This window comes from Bactrocera dorsalis, chromosome 2 (genome assembly GCF_023373825.1).
Source record: "Bactrocera dorsalis isolate Fly_Bdor chromosome 2, ASM2337382v1, whole genome shotgun sequence".
Taxonomy (NCBI): domain Eukaryota; kingdom Metazoa; phylum Arthropoda; class Insecta; order Diptera; family Tephritidae; genus Bactrocera; species Bactrocera dorsalis.
Genome location: NC_064304.1, coordinates 4,232,501 through 4,248,809, shown reverse-complemented (window position 1 = coordinate 4,248,809; position 16,309 = coordinate 4,232,501). Strand labels below are relative to the sequence as shown.

At 41.5% G+C, this 16,309-nt stretch overlaps 2 protein-coding genes across 2 annotated transcripts; both read right to left on the bottom strand.

The window, feature by feature from the left end:
• Nucleotides 1–5,639: 5,639 nt before the first annotated feature.
• LOC105225869 (putative gustatory receptor 89a) lies at nucleotides 5,640–10,145 on the bottom strand. The gene is made up of 2 exons (XM_049448921.1): nucleotides 8,991–10,145; nucleotides 5,640–5,747 (listed from the first exon to the last, which is right to left on the bottom strand). Exons 1-2 carry the CDS (start codon nucleotides 9,975–9,977, stop codon nucleotides 5,640–5,642), a joined length of 1,095 nt encoding a protein of 364 aa, XP_049304878.1. The 5' UTR covers nucleotides 9,978–10,145.
• A 3,024-nt stretch (nucleotides 10,146–13,169) lies between these two features.
• LOC105225811 (caspase-3) lies at nucleotides 13,170–16,215 on the bottom strand. The gene is made up of 4 exons (XM_011204445.4): nucleotides 15,715–16,215; nucleotides 14,256–14,431; nucleotides 14,030–14,192; nucleotides 13,170–13,956 (listed from the first exon to the last, which is right to left on the bottom strand). The coding sequence occupies exons 1-4, from the start codon at nucleotides 16,055–16,057 to the stop codon at nucleotides 13,688–13,690; spliced, it is 951 nt and encodes a 316-aa protein (XP_011202747.2). The 5' UTR covers nucleotides 16,058–16,215; the 3' UTR covers nucleotides 13,170–13,687.
• Between the last annotated feature and the right edge of the window lie 94 nt (nucleotides 16,216–16,309).

The window sequence follows — 16,309 nt, the reverse complement described above, 5'->3', positions numbered from 1 at the left end:
ACGAATTGCAGCAACGGCAGACAGCGAGCAAATGTCGAAGTCGGCCTAACTAACTGGCTCATTCAACTGGTTGTCGCTGCGATGCGATTACTTGCGCCCAGTTGCCGACGAGTTTATTCGTGCGCTGCCGTGGTTGCTGGTGTTGCTGCAATGGTTCATCACCAGCAGCGACGCATCGTCGTGTCGGCAAGTCGGCAAGTTCGCCCACTTGCGGTTACTTGTGGCGCAGGTGAGCGTAAGCGAGGAAGCGCCGTTGCATGTTGCACTTAGTGTCCGCCACTTTTGGCACGGACTACAGGTGTGACTTGTGGCAGCGGCTCAAGCGCTTATCAGTCAGTCAGCCAGCTGTCGGGCGGCGCGGCGCGCACGAGGAAGTGTTGCATGCGCTGTGTGCTGGTGTTGCGCGAAATGTTTGCGTGCTGCAGTGTCTACGCAGCGATTGCCGCTAAGGTTGGTGGCTGGCAAGAACTTGCCATGCAACAACAAATGCAACAATGGCAGCAACACGACAACACGTGTGCATTGAAAGTACTGTGCAATGAGTGCGATTATGCAAAGACCCAATTCAAGTTGAAGATTTGCACACGCTCTGCTCGCGAACACATTTTCCACGCTTTCATTGGATTAACACAAATATTTTCATATCTTGGATTTCCGCAAAAGTTTCACGAACGCTTTCTTTTTCTTTCGAATTGCAGGGCACAGTTCAGTGTTGGTTTGGGCAACTTGGCATCATGATAAGTTCATTGTGATTGAGTTTTGCCATATTCTTCATCTGGCTGCAATATTGAACGAAGCCAGCATAACGTAACGGTCATAAGAGCTGACACCCCTTGGTTAGCGCACTGTATGTTGTAAATATTTTATTCATTTTTTCTAAGCATACAAGTGTGAGAAAGACCGCAAAATATACCTCAAATATACCAAGCTTCTAGGAAGAATTTGTGCTGTTAAAAGAGTTTAACTTAAGACATTAAGAAAGTTAAATTAATTTCAAATTAAATGGAAATTGTTTATTATTATTATTTTTTAGAAGATTATCGCTTTCAAATCTTGGCCGCGGCTACAGATGGTCCATCCATTGAGTCAAATTTTCGATGACTCATTCTAGCATTTGACTGGCAATTGGCGAATGCTAAGGGTGATGTTTTTCTCCTAGGCCTTAATCGAAGTGCGATTGTCCGCATAGACTTAAGACTTTACATATTCCCACAGAAAAAAGTCTAACGGTGTGATATCAAACGATCTTGATGGCCAATTGACCGGCCCAAAACGTGAAATTATCTGCTCTTCGAAGTGTTCTCTCAATAAATCCATTGTTTGAACCGATGTATGGAAAGAGGCGTCGTCTTGATGAAATCAAATGTCGCCGACATCACGAGCGTCAATTTCAGGCATTGAATATCCGGTTATCATGGCGCCATGACGGTCCTTATTAACGGTTACATTCTCCCCGGCGTCATTTTTAAAGAAATATAGACCGATGATTCCACCGGCGAACAAACCATACTAAATCGTAGTTTTTTTCTGGATAAAATGACAGCTCTTGAATTTCTTCAGGTTGCTCTTTGTCCCAAATGCGTCAATTTTGCTTGTTTACATACCCATTGAGCCAGATATGGGGCTCATTGCTGAACAAAATTTGGCTCAGAAAAGTCGAATCTTCTTAGAACTTTTCAAGTGAAGCGATGTCTCTTGGGAAGCTCGACCGGCTTCAGTTCTTGTTCAAGCTTTATTTTGTACGCTTCCAATTTAGGATCTCGACATAAAATTCGGCAAGTGGTTCCATACGTCTGTCCGAGTTGCTGCGAACGGCGCCGAATTGGCTCTCCACGGTCATCGTGTACACTCTCAGCTACGACTGCTATACTTGTATTTTCTTCACTGCGTGCCGGTCGTAATCTATTCGGTTGAATATTATCTAATAATGAATGCTGGGTCTCAAGACGGTGTTGTGAAAAGTACCATTTGTAGAACGATTATGTTGAACATGCAAGTAAGTTGAAGGAAGCGCCCGAAACACATTCTTGAACAATTTGTAGGCTTTGCTCAGGCGTAAATCTTTCGACTCACGTGTTGTCTGTCAAAAAAAGGTTATTTAATAAGTAACCCTACTTGGAGCATCTGTGTTAATATTTTTGAACATGAGTGCGAAATCGTTGTATTGTAATATCGATATATTTTATATGTTAATACCAACATGATTTGATATCGATAAATATCGATTATTGATTGTCTTTTGATAGTTTTTACTTGCCTTAGCCTTTTCTGCATTTCCAGACGGTCCTGGAAATGGAGCGATCCGGATCAGTCGAAATGAGAAATTTCTCTTCTTCTTCAACTTTTTATTTTTGGTCAAATTTCGATTTAAGAATTTGACTTTGGATGTCTCTCAGACTTTTTAACTAAATCTTTCTGCTATTTCAATAAGTGTTCTGTTCTTTGAAGCGGAGACAAATAGAGTTCAGCAAAATGGGTCCATTCGTTCTTGAGTTGCAAATTTCGTACCGACTTCTATCTTGTTTTGGTTAGCGTAAAATATTAAAAAATAATATATTGATGCAACATGGGAAAAAGGGCCAATGCCCCTATCACTGCAACATGCAGCTGAAATCTGTCATGCAACAAATTAGCGGATCTCAAAAGTTAAACGAAAACTTTCATTTGCATAAAGTCATGTACGTTGGGTAACTGTAGATGTATGTATGTATTTATATATCAACAATTCACGACAAACCGAAGACATTTAAATATTTCCATGCTCATTATGCGCATTATCATCTCGACACACAAAAAATGATGACAAAAACTGGTGAATATCATAATAAGCCATATCATAAGCCAGCCATTCACTCGAGCGCTGCGAATTGTTTTGGTTTGTCATTGATCAAGCGATCAAGTGATCAAATAAAGTGAAGTAAAAATGGAAATAAATAAATAAACATTTTCGTGTGCAACCCATGGCTGAGTTCGTTTTCGCTATCACTGCGACATTGAAAGTCACCAACAAAAATCCATTGATTGCTGGTAAGTGCGCAAGCGCTGGCCGCACAACAATAGCAAGCGCGCGACACAAGCGAACGCGGACGAGCGCAAGTGAATAACTGCTTTTCATAACTTTTAAAATAGTTCAATTTCATAATAATAATAACAATAAAGAAAAGGCATTAGCATAAAACGAATTTACGACACGCTAATCCGCGCTTGCCAACGCTGCGCCAGCGAAGCGCTTAACTGTAACATTATAGCCGACAAGACCAGCGCGCCAACAGCGACGGCATAAACACTCACATACGTTCACACGCGTACCTGTGTGTGTGTGTGAGAAAAGAATGAAGCGCATAACCGACTGCCCACCGCGTCCCATTCCTGCTGACCACGCCGCGTACCCAAGAAGTCTGTATACCGACTGGGTGAACGGCATGCAACCTGTTGCACCACCACCGACCGCTAACGACTGGGCAGTTGCCGCTGCTTACTTACCAGCAACATTCGTAACAAAGTTGCCGCTTTTGTGTGGCAATAATGAAGAACAAAGTAGAAGAATAATGGAATCGTTAAAGCGACTGTCGAACTGGTGAATGCCGCGGAAAGAAAGGCGCAGCGCCGAAAGCACAAAGCAAAGAGAAAGAACTCTGCAATGCAATGCAACTGCAATGGGCGCGGGGAGAGGGGCACACGCAGCATACATGGCCGTCGAGACAAAAGAATGGAAAGCAAACGGCGCTGCGCACGCCGAGGTGTTAAGCGTAAATGCTTGTGCCGACTCACACCTGCTGAGCGCTTGCGCAGCCAGACAATGGGACATCCAAGCTGCAAGTGATTTCATGGTGGGGTGCATCACCGCCACATAACGGTGCATGCAGCGCAGCTCACACATCAGCAGCGGCTATGATATTGATTAGTATTAGCATAATTATATGCTTGTGTTCAATGTTATGGCTGTTGATACATACGTGTATATATATATGTACATACGTGTACGCAGTTGCCTTGCAGGGAAAACGTTTGCTATGCAGTGAGGGCCCTATGAGTCAGAAGCAGCCAAGTGATTTGAGGGGAAAATGGAAAAAAATCTCTATTATAATAAGTGAAGCTGTCTTTAGTTCGATTCAATATTTTTGAGTGTAAGTTCTGAAGACTTTAAATGGCTGCATAAGAACTTTCCACTCAAGCTGCCGGAGCTTCAGGTAAATAGCAATCAATGTGTAAGGCCTGGAGTTGTCCCGACACAATATTATTCTATTGGCCTAAGTTGGCTCTTTCTAGGCGATTGCTTCCTTTAGACCGTCCAATATTTGACATTATAGGTCAAAGTAAATGATTGCCTGACAATCCTACCAAACACATAGCAAAACGCGGGACAGTCAAAAAGAAAGAGCTGTTTCCACCTCATATTCTTACATTCAGCTTCTGCGCATGGGGTCGGGAAGGATTCTCAGCCTTACTGTGTCGACGCCAAGTGCTTGTTTAAAGCCCCAAAAGAGAGAGGCCAGCTTTACTGGGGGCAAACACTAGATTTCTTGCGATCCATCTAGGGCCAAAAGGGTTTTGCGAGAACGCTTGCCCATCTATATAGAAGTAGAACACTTGAGGATATGGGACACCGACCCGCTCCCGTACTACCGATAACGCTTCTAAGGTGTCTTTACTTGCCAGCACATTAGCACATTAGCTCATCAGCTCTGAAATTTCTTGCAATGCCGTTAGGGCCTGGCATCCATATCAGTCGTAAGACAATCGATGTTATTGATAGCCAGGTTAAGTACTCCTTGACCCACCCTGGATGCACTTTTAACGACTTCAAGACTAGTATAACAGAGTGGAAGAGTCACTGCTCTGAAGGAGGTTGCACTCCAGAGTAATAGATCTGCTGCTACCTTGATGGCTGCAAGCTCAACCTGGAAGACTCTGCAATGATCAGGAAGTATGAAGCGGGAGTTGATAGAGAGCCGCTGAAAGTAAACCCCTCCGCCTATCTTCCCCCATGCTTTGATCCATCCGTAAAGAAGCTCAGTGCCCCACTCCTCCAGTGGCTTCTTCCTACTCAAAACTCCCTCGTCGGTATATGGACAGAGAAGAAGCCAGAGTTCGGCTCCATGATCCAAGTGACCCGATATGAAGTCAAAGCGCGTGAAGATATCCTACTGTTCTTTTAAGAACACTATTGAGTTTTTGCAAAATCATATGCGAATTATGCGATGCAGTAGTAAATGAGGATAACTTCAATGCTTTCCTATCATAAACTTCATACACTTGGTGTTCCAAATTTTCGCTCAATAAGGAGACACAGAAAAACCGGTGCACCGCTCAGCACGCAGACAAAATCGGTTAGACGGTTATCTTACTAATAAAGACGAACAAAGAGTCTTTTAGCATTGTTGACGTTGAATATTATTGGTATGACAACGATTTCAATTGAGCGCATTTCAACATTTTGCTTTATACACATGCATAGATACTGCAATGCAGGCATTATTAACTTCCGTCACACTTTACATAACATAAACTCACACTAGTTTACCCGATTTATTTATTTGCTCGAGTGAATATTTTCCGATGGCGTGCAAAACACGCATTTTCCTTTTCAGTCGCAATTTTTGTTTGCAGACAAACAGGAAAATCAGCTGGAAATGCGGTCAACCGTGGCGAAAGACGTGATCCAGCTGCAACTGGTGACGCCCGCCGAGCCAAAGCTGCTGTTGCTGCAAACGCTTTGATGCGGCCAACAGACAAGGCTCAAGCGTCTACGGAAAATGTTTAATAAAAAAACTGAATTTGTTTATTTTTCCCAAGCAGAGACACCAGAAGTACCACTAAGTAGTAAGCTCCAAATGCTCATTGCACTGTCCAGCCAGGCTGGTTCTAGCATTTTCTAAATAAAGGCAACAATATTTGGATAGCTGCGTACTGCGTGTTGGCCCGTTTGCCAAGTTCAAGCTTTTGGTCGTCTGAAGGCTGCGGCTACTGGCAGTTTCTATGTATGTGGCGAGTGGTGAGCTGGACACTGGCGGTTGGTTGTCAACCACAAGATTGTGGCTGCGATTTGCGGTCAGTAAACATAAATGTGACAAGCTGTACTTAACCTGTATACAAGCGCACCATATACGGCTGATTTCTAACGGTAAGGAGAGCCACTTTCATCCGCTTACTGCGGGGAGCTGTTGCTCTTTCTTTTTCTAAGCAGAAATATGGAATTGATAAACAGGCATAGATATATACCTACATATGTGATTCTTGTAGCAAGCGCCAGGAAATTGTTGAGCTACTTTGCTGAATTTGAAATTAATCAACAATATAATATAGGACACTACAAAACTTGGATCAAAATTGATATTAAAACGGTTATCGATTCTTTGAATAATAATTTCTTAGGTGTTTTCACAATTTAGTCTTGAAAATAAAGTTCGATTCTACAATCCTTAAACCAGTATGGACGTATGCAATGTAGTTATGGGGTACGGCGAGTGCCTTCAACATTGAAATCCTAAAAAGATATCATTGTAAGTGCTCCTTGATATCCTTTTGTTAAAGCGAAATCAGCAAAGCTTCTCGAAGTTACCTTGATAGATCTAATTTTCTAATCATAAAAACTTACTGGCAACAAAACTACTGGACAACAATATTGATGTTAGACGCTTTAAAAGAACTCACATACTGGACGTCCCAGACGGGTTTTAAGTAGTTTTAAGAATATTTTTTAGCAAAATATGTTATTGAAGAATATATTGATTAGTCTCAATGGATCCTGTTATGATGCTTATATTTATAAAATTTGCTAAATGTCCTCAGATAGATTGCAATAAAATATACAGAAAAAAATATTTAGAACCATGCTTTATTTCTTCGACCAAAACTATGAAGTTACCTTATAACACATTTGCGAGACAAGTACACATTTTCTTAAAAGTTACTGCAAAATTGAAAATTTTGAACGTAAGAAAATAAACAAAAATCATGTTGAACGCGCATTGTATAGAGTATATCCGTCTTCCGGTGCTACCCAATCTGAAAATTTTTGGTTTTGAGAGCCACTGTAGTAAATTGTAACGTTGTGTACAGCGACATCTATCTCTGAAGCTTAAGCGACATCTATCTCAGTAGTAGTTTGGTAAAACGGCAAATATTGGAATTAATTTTTTTTTTTTTAATTTTAATTACTATTTGTATACTCTCGCCACATGTTACTACAGATTATAATAGCTGTGTTCACCTAACGGTTGTATGTATGTATCACTTGAAAACAGTCAAGATAGATATAGCCCGTTATACTTGTATACATATACATATAAATGAGCAGGATGGGGAGACGAGTTGAAATCCGCTTGATTGTCTGTCTTTCCGTTCGTCCGTGTGTCCATGCAAGCTGTAACTTGAGTAATAATTGAGGTATTTTGATGAAATTTGCTATGAGCGTTCCTTGGAAAAAAAAGATCGAGTTCGTAGATGGGGGTAATCGGACCACTGTCACGTTCACAAAACGATTCCAATCTAAAACGTATATAGTGCAATAAATAAGCACTAAATTAAGATATACGACTCTAACTTGGCACAGGGCTCGAAGTAATATGGGGCATCTGTGGGGAAAACAATTTATTTTGGGCATGGCCCCTCTCGCTTATCTCCTAAACCACTAAAGCTACAACAACCAAGCTGGGTACAAATTTTATAAGAAGTAACGAAAATGTGAAAATACCTCCCATATAACGGTATTGTTAACATCTACTAAAAGCGATCAATCAATAAATAAATACGACAGAGTGATTTTACCCCGAGGCGGTATGGCAGGGCCTTAAAGGAAGTGTGTGGCACTGGGCACTTTTAGAGGATAACACATATCTCAAGACTTGCTCGACCGATTTCACCCAAATTTGGTACGTGACATTCTTGCATATGTAATAGTGCGAAAATGCGCGAAAATCGGACTACAGTCACGCCTACTATGGCCAAATAGAACTCCTTATGGACGGTCTGTGCCCCCGAAACAAATTCATGATGCACCCAATAACGAATATCGAAAAAGCAATCAGCCTCACCTTGATTTTTGAGCGTCTTTGGCGTGTTTTTTTTTTTGTTTCGGCTCGTTTTTTCCCCTTCATTTCAATAAACGTTGACTTGTTTGCACGTCAAACTCATAAACTCATGTCTTATTGGCAGTTATAATGCTCACCTTGTATATGGGATCGGAATTCGCACGATCAAGCATGCCCAAAGAGACCTGTTTACGGTTCTCTTTAAAAAAAAAATGCAGCCTTTTCGGGACGAGTCGAGTCAGAACGCGTTTCATACTTAAAATATTTACCAAAATTATTTGAACGGTCTCGCGAGAGTGCCTTGCCTGACGAAAGAGGCATGTCTTCTACGATCTCTCGACCGTTTTTGAAGGCTTTGTACCACTCGTAAGCTCTAGTTTTTGATAAAACTGGCCGTAATTTGGTTGGAAATACATAGTTTAAGACAAATTCTTTGTTCGTATTTTTATCCATTGCAAAAATCGCAACGCACCACTGAGGGGTTCCGACTTAGGCAGCTGTTTTAAATGAACTGAACGTATCAAAATAAAATTTTAATTACAAAATCCGGGTGCTATTTTATCACAATGTAAAGTCAATACTAGGTATTTTAAAAGTGAACATATTATTAATTAAATAGTAATAGAATAACTACTTTGACTGCAGTTGACTGGATCCTTACGCATTATAGAAAACTCATCGAAAAGATAGAATTTGCGAACAATCCCACTGTTTCCGTGGCACAAAACGCTTTTCTAGGTGAAGAAGCCAAACTGCACAATGATGACTATGAAATTCACCGAATAAGAAACCAAGAACAACCAAAACTCATTGTTCAGCTCAAACATGCCGAGGATGTAAAACCTAATCGGTTGCGGCCATAATGCATCTGTGTGAGTTAGGTCGAAACGACAGTGCTGAAAGAGAGTTTTTAGCACTAAAACAGAGACACTTGCACTTTAGACATCGTATACTTACTGTCGGCTCCTCGAAGTCCAAATCGCGATCGAGGAAAAGGTTAGTGACTTTCTCATGCAACATGCAACAAAAGTAGACAACGTGTATGAGCAGGTACAGCTCAACGCTTATCTTGGCGCAGTAGAATACAAAGGCGAACCACCAAGCTTTCGTTGTGACGTAATAGTGAAGCTGCGCATACAAATTGGCCAATACGCTAATGAATTCGCCGACAACAAGCAGAAAGAGCGGCAACTGAAAAACGTCTTTCAGCTGGAGGGTGAGTTTGTGCAAAACCATCTGCAGCCAAACCAAATCCTCATAGGTTGACAGCTCGGCACTTGAGTCCTCTGAGATGCGCTCCAAGCATTCCGCCAGTTGAGTATAACAAGCGATGAGTAACAACACGCAGCACATAATTACCAATTGCAGCGTGGCACGGCACTGCTGCAGGTACAACGACAACAGGTTGACCACAATCTGCCACGGCGCGATTTTGAAAGCCAGTTTGGCGAGAAAGACGAGCTGCGTCAACATATCGTACAGCGTTAGTCCCAGCTGCAGCCACAACAACAACAGAACTCGCGCGGTTATGAAGTTTCGTCCATGAATGGCACGTACGCGTTGCGCGGTGTCCTGCAGCTGATTCAGGAATTCACATAAGGCTCGGCGCTGGCAGATCTGCGACAGCATGGAGATTAGGACAATGCTGATGTCGCTAACTTGAGAGGTCATGGCGATTAGAAGGAAAATGGCGTCAAATTGTACGCCCACCCGTTCATAGGTTGAGGCGATGATGCGCAGCAGGAATGGCGAGGCGCCACACAAGAGCAGCAGCACGAGCAGCGCGAAGCAAGTCAAAACGGCGTGCGTTCGATATGCGCCTTGCGGTTTGGAACGAAGAAGCGGCGCCAGGAGCATCACTTGAGCGGTGAGCAGCACGGCGCGAAGACTGAAGAAGAACGCGACACTGCAGAGGCGACGACGGCGTTGAGTCCAATTGGACATTGCAAGGTGTAGTGGGAACGTTCACGACAACAACAAAACGGTAAGCTTCAGCGGATGGTGTTTATGGAGCGTTGAGTGTTGAGGCAAAACTGAAACAAAGGAAAGTTCTGTGGCGCTGTTGGACTCGATGTAAATTTTACCTCTATTTTTAGGGGCGAGTATGTATTTGTGTGCTGGTATATGTGGGTTATAGGCGGTGTTATGCCGTTGCGTGCTTTAATGTGGTATTCTTTAATAACTCAATTCGTTTCATTGGCTTGTAGTGAAATTGCAATGTGAAAATGACTCACAATTTACCGTTGTTTTATCGGTCAACAGATTGCCCAGTGGGGACTGGCTCTGCTGGGACCTTCGGTCCGATGATTGTTGTAGCCAGTGCTAAAACCGTTTGTAGAAGTAGTCTGTTCGTCGTCGCTAAATCGTCGAAACATTATGTATATAATTATAAAATAATAATAACAACACAGGATCACACATAAATTTATTCATTATTATATAAAATGTCGCTCATATTTAAATGCCTAAGTATCTTTTCTTGAATAAAAGCTGTTTATCTTAAAAAGAACGAGTACCTTAACATCCTTTATTTTTAATTTTTCTATGTCGGTATCTCAGCCTTGACTTTGACATTTAGTGGCGGTTTGAGTTTCTAGTACATTTTTTGTGTACCATTGTTTGTTGTCACCACGAATCTTCACAAAGGACCAAACCCAATGAGCAGATTCTAGCGAACTTCAAGGGCTAACTGCTCCCTGTGGTACCAGATTTAAGTCTCCAGACCTCATAGCTTTTGCTACTACCAGTTAAGAGCCCATCAAACTCAATGACTGATGACATTTGTCACTTGAACTTAATGTCCTTTTTATTAGAAGGAATTTCATTCAAAATTAATAATATCCGTTCAAGCTGAGTATTATATTATAGCACTATTTCAGACAAGACTATGCTGAAATTTCGAGGCAAGCCAAAAAATACAGACACAGTGCATATTGGATTTTAGTCGCCTTTTACGACCTTACCGCTGGGAAATTCTATCTCCTGCTCACTGGGTGAGGATAGTGACTTCCGGTGTATTTAACTTAGAACAACCTTACCCCATGGCGCTCAAAAGCACAGCGGATCAAATCAATGTACCAATTGGCAATGTGGAACCTTGGAAGGGTTCGAGGTACATCTAAAACCTCTGCCGTATTTTGAGTCAACAATACAAGTATTACAGAAAAAGTGTCAGTTCTTCCCTCATTTGGGTTTTAACCACAAGCACCACGATACCCCCCGAGTCTGCATGAGCAGGTTGGAGCGAACTCCAAAGGCTCCTACTCCCCGTGGTGCCAGATGTAAGTCTCCGGTCAGACCCCGTAGCCAAAACTACTACCAGTTGAGCGTGCATACATCTCTGGACTGGTGACCAGGGGTTGGACTTCATACACAAATCACATTCACACAGCTATCATATTAAACTAACCTTAATTCATTAACGTTTTAAACGCTTAACTGTTCTGTTCTGTTCTGTTAACTGTTCGGCATTTCGTTTAGTGGAGATCACACCGCTAACATCTAAGCGTCCATCAGTCTAGCTAATCCCCATACTACCCAGATCTCTAGTGACCGAGTACATCGGGCATTCTGCAATTACTTGCACCCAGTCCTCTACTCCTTCCCCACAAAAACAACCCGGTCTATCAGATAGTTGTCTCCGATGCAAAAATTTATTCAGAGCTCCTTATCCCGTAAGCAGAAAAGCCAGACTCAGGCAAAATTTGAAGTCTGGGTTATCCTCATCAAACCCAACGTCCCAAATGTACTCATAAGTTACTTGGCCGTAAGGGCTATTGTCCTAACGGTCTTGCCACTTACACCTGACCCTCTCATCTAGAAGTCTGCTGCTCCCTAGATATCTCTCTCTCTCTCTCCACATCGTCATCGGAATTCCAGTCATTCCGCAGCAATAACTTGAATGCAACAGCACGTTTTATGACAATCGAGAGGTGGTGCACCTAACAGAACTTTCATAGCATCCGTTGAGACGATCCGACGTACAGGCAAATAGGCAAGCATCATACAATGCTGAATTGAGAGGAGTTTTTGGGACCTCAAGACTGTCGTGGCTGCTTCCCACCATACAGCGACTCCCTAAGTGGCACAGACCACAAGCAAGCCACGATATACGCCAATCACTCACAACACTTTAAAGAATAATGAGAACCATCAACGACTAAGACACTCGAATATACTGACAGAAGGTGATAAGAGAGAGTCGCATGATCGCTGCCCTCAGTATTTTGGGATCTGTCGAACCCCAGCGGTCCGTTGTATGATGATTCAAATTTCTTTCTATATGAAGTGTAGGCCAAGAATATTGCCGGCCAGAAAGTCAAACATTTGGATGACATTGGAATAGGCGCGTTTATAAATCTTGACTCTCCTCGACTTATGTTTATGGTGGGTCTAGTCTAAAAAAGTGGGAATATCAAATCCGTTCGCATGACTATTTAAAAAGTAGTCTGATTTGATATTCCCTGTCTTCATCGCATTGATTTCGGCTCAAAAGTCTACCTTGAACTCATCAATGATCAGAAATTTCCTGTCCAAAAATTGCTTTTCAAATAATACCACAAAAGGACACACCATCTTCATGTATTTTAATCCAAATATCCACAAGCGTCTTCAAAATAAGATTTATTCCACACTTTGTGCAATTTTCCCCACACTGATTTAACCCTTGGTTGGGTTGGCCTTCAGTACTTTCAGTGAATGACCTTTAATGACTTCACGTATCGTTCCTCGAAAGGAATCTTTCAGTTTCAAAAGCAGAAAAAAATCACAGGGAGCCTAATTTGGTGCCGTCTCGTGTTTGGGCAAAAAGTCAGTCGAAAATATAATAATTTTCCGTCATACAAGTACATTAGTTTGATGAAAAATTTACGCATTTTTTGTCCATAAATTAGACCATTTACGACGAATTGTTTCAAGTAGAAGCCTCACATCAGCCTCGTAGCATTTCTTATCGACAGTTTGACGCTGTAGAACGGGTTTACGAGTATGTTGCACCACAACACGGTAGGCAAAGAAAGCGATAACCATCTCCTTGATTTTTGAACGACTTTGAGGTGATATTTATTTGGAACGACTTTCGATAACTAAATAATCTCTACTTATGGTGAATGAGTCATTCTATGAAAATAATAAAAATTCGTTTGCAGCAATAATAACTGTTTATTGACTGTATTTTTGTTGTGCAATAGAAAACAATGGCAATAAAAATGTTAGTAAAAATGATATAATATTCAAATAAATTAAATTTAAATAGCAACAACTACATGTTACCGTTATTTCTTTCATTATCTTTAGCAAACACAAAATGTCTTCTAATATGTTTTTGCGATCGTTAAAGCCTAAACACTTCAATTTGCTTTTTTTTTTATTATTTATTATTTATTCTTTGTTTTTGGTGCTTTTTTACTGATAAGACAAGCAAGGCGATTAGCGATTGAATACAGCAGCAATAACAACTTACAAATTATGTACTTATATGCGTGTGTCTGTGAATGCGAATACATACATACTGGAATGTCAATGGAAAGATATGATAAAGAAGCGATTTGTTTTTCTAGTTAAATAGAAGTTTGTTGTCATAAATATATACACAAGTGCGCGAATTTCATCAAATTGTGTGCCAAGCGGCGTGTGTGTTGTACCATTGCGATGACTCATTTGCCGGGATGGCTCTTTACTCTGAGGTAGAAGGTTTTGGTGAGTGTCGAGAGAAAGTTCGGCATCTCCTTCATCTGGTTTAACACATCCACTTTGGCCAAGGACTGATACTCGTAGGCCACCTTGCGATTGACAGCGGTCAGCAGTCGCAACAGATCGGAGCCCTTGTCGTAGGCTTCCGGTTTTCTTGCGGCGGCAATGAAGACATCGCACAGGCTTTGAATGAACCACGAGCCGTTTTCCACATTGCGGAATGAGTAGTACTCTACAAAAGTTATACACATATATGTACATACAATAGCGTTTTTCTAAAGGAGATCATAGTGTGAGCGACTTACTCTCGAAGGTCGAATACATCACTAGCATATCTGCGGTATTCGGTATAGCGTAGGTTATCACAGGAGGGATTTCCTCGGTCTGACTGGGTCCGCCAATTTGTCGCGTCATCACAGAGAATTCGCTGAAGACGACAGGTTTATCTAAGCGTTCGCCGCGGCAAGCCTGCAAATATTTGCATTCAAAAATTATTAACACTAATAAAGGAAGTTTTTTGTTGTAGTTTACCTGTAGAAAGAAGATTTTAGGCTTATTGATTAAGCTTTTGCAATTGTCGCCTAAAAATGGCTGCCAGAGACGCTCCACGGGATAGCTCATATCACTGGCAAATATTCGTCCTTCCGCACCGTGAGACATAACGACCAACACAAAGCAATCATTTTCGCTGTGATCTTCTTTGGCGACTGGAAATTAGAATTTTAACATTTGTTTGATTAATAGATACTCAGAAATGATTATTTTGCGGTATTTCTGTTGACAAGAGTATAATTAGAGGATGGAGCCACGGAGAAGTTCACGCAAGTGAGCAAAGTTCTCTGAGCGCCATTCACTTGGGAGTGGTCAGAAACGATTATTTTACATATGGCTCAAGCAGCTCAGGTCTTTCGGTTTTAGACCAAGTATACTCTGGGTAGCCAAAAAACATCCGTTTGAAGGCAAGTTAAAGCGAATAGGTGAACCATCCCTTTCCAGGGTTGTGCGCTGGGTTTGGGATCGGTCACGTAAAAGTATACATCAATGAAAAGAAGAAAACAGCCTCGGGTGAAAGATCAAACTCTATAAGTCACTCATTATACTCGTCCTGCTATATTGAGGCATGGACGATGAGAACATCTGATGAGTCGATGTTATGAGTTTTCGCGAGAACAAACACTTCAGCTTTGAAAGTATTCGACGCAGTACCCGCCGGAGCAGCTGAAGAAAAGGAAGACCTCCACTCCGTTAGAAAGACGAAGTGGGAAAGAACCTGTCTAGACTTGGAACCTCCAATTGGCGCCAAACAGCGAATAGGAAGAACGACTGACGCGCTCGGCGACCACGAGCGTAAGCGGTGTCTTCGCCAATAAAGGAGAAAAAGAAGAGTATAATTGGGTTCCACAATTGAGGTAGGTTAATGTTGCAGATCGTTGAAAGTCGTATATATTAGACTTATACGTTAAACTGGAGCAATGCAGACACCTTAGAATATTTTCCACCATCGGCATGGTTACAGTGAGTGAGGGACGAAGAAGAGGGTTAGAAGTTGCATGTTTTTTACTTTTAAATATTTTTAATTTCACGAGCAATCATTAAAAAATTGTTCCAAAATATTAATAGTTTAGTTCGAAAACAGTTTGTACGCCTTTGTTCCAGATAAGGTATCTATTAATTTCGCTAATTTGATAAGAAAATTGCAAAAAACCCGATTTTTTCTCACTGCACCAAAATCCGCATACAAAGAAATATGTTTTTGGTTTTACTGAGGCAGGTGAGTATGTAAAATTACTCATGCGCCTTCTTATCTTTTAAAATGTATTTATACATTTACGATGTGATAAGTGGCCCCACAGACGTTTTTATACCGTATTGGCAAGCGGGATGGTGAATTACAGTCACAAACATTAATTACTGTTTATTACCGCTTTCATAGATTTTCCATTATTTCCAAGTTTCTTAAAACCAACTTATTTCCTTTGTCCATACTTACTAGCTTTTAGCTGCGCGTCCACTTTCTCGAACGTCAAGTCGTTAAAGACACGTACGTCGAACCCGTAGAGTGACAGCGTCTCAGCGATCGTGTCGCGATCCTTCTCCGTGCCCACACGATCCTTCTGACCCTTCACATATTTATGGTTGAATACGACAGCAACGCCCACATAAGGATTCGTATTTCTATAGAATTCTTCGTCAGTGGGTCGCGATTGAATTATTTGACTCGTTGCTGGGGTGACGTCACGTGTTTGTGCAGTCACTTTAGCGGCGTCGGCCTTGTCATGTTTGGCTTTAGATTTCTTGCCGGAGAAAAGATCAAAATCAGTCTCATCAGACATGTTGTCGTTGTCGTCTTCGTTTCTGCGGCTCGTTTTATATGGATTACAGTTACCTATTTTGATATTGTTGCACTAAATACTACGTTTAACCGACTCGCACTGAGCTTAGAGTGTGAGCAATGGAGTTTCGTTGCACTGCTGGACTAAATTCGGTTGAAATATTAGCAATTGGATGAACGCGTTTTTATCTTATCGGAAGAATTCTTATCGGTGGCGCAGTTAGATAGAGAGTAGTTAGAAAATCGTTAGTGG

Bases quoted from the DNA above. Each gene is read 5' to 3' on its own strand.
- LOC105225811 (XM_011204445.4), bottom strand. From the start codon at position 16,057: ATGTCTGATGAGACTGATTTTGATCTTTTCTCCGGCAAGAAATCTAAA. The intron at 14,432-15,714 runs GTAAGTATGGAC...TCTAATTTCCAG, and splicing joins GGACGCGCAGCTAAAAGCTA to TCGCCAAAGAAGATCACAGC. The intron at 13,957-14,029 runs GTAAGTCGCTCA...TAACTTTTGTAG, and splicing joins GATGTATTCGACCTTCGAGA to AGTACTACTCATTCCGCAAT.
- LOC105225869 (XM_049448921.1), bottom strand. From the start codon at position 9,977: ATGTCCAATTGGACTCAACGCCGTCGTCGCCTCTGCAGTGTCGCGTTC. The intron at 5,748-8,990 runs GTAAGTATACGA...CATTTTCCGTAG, and splicing joins TGGACTTCGAGGAGCCGACA to ACGCTTGAGCCTTGTCTGTT.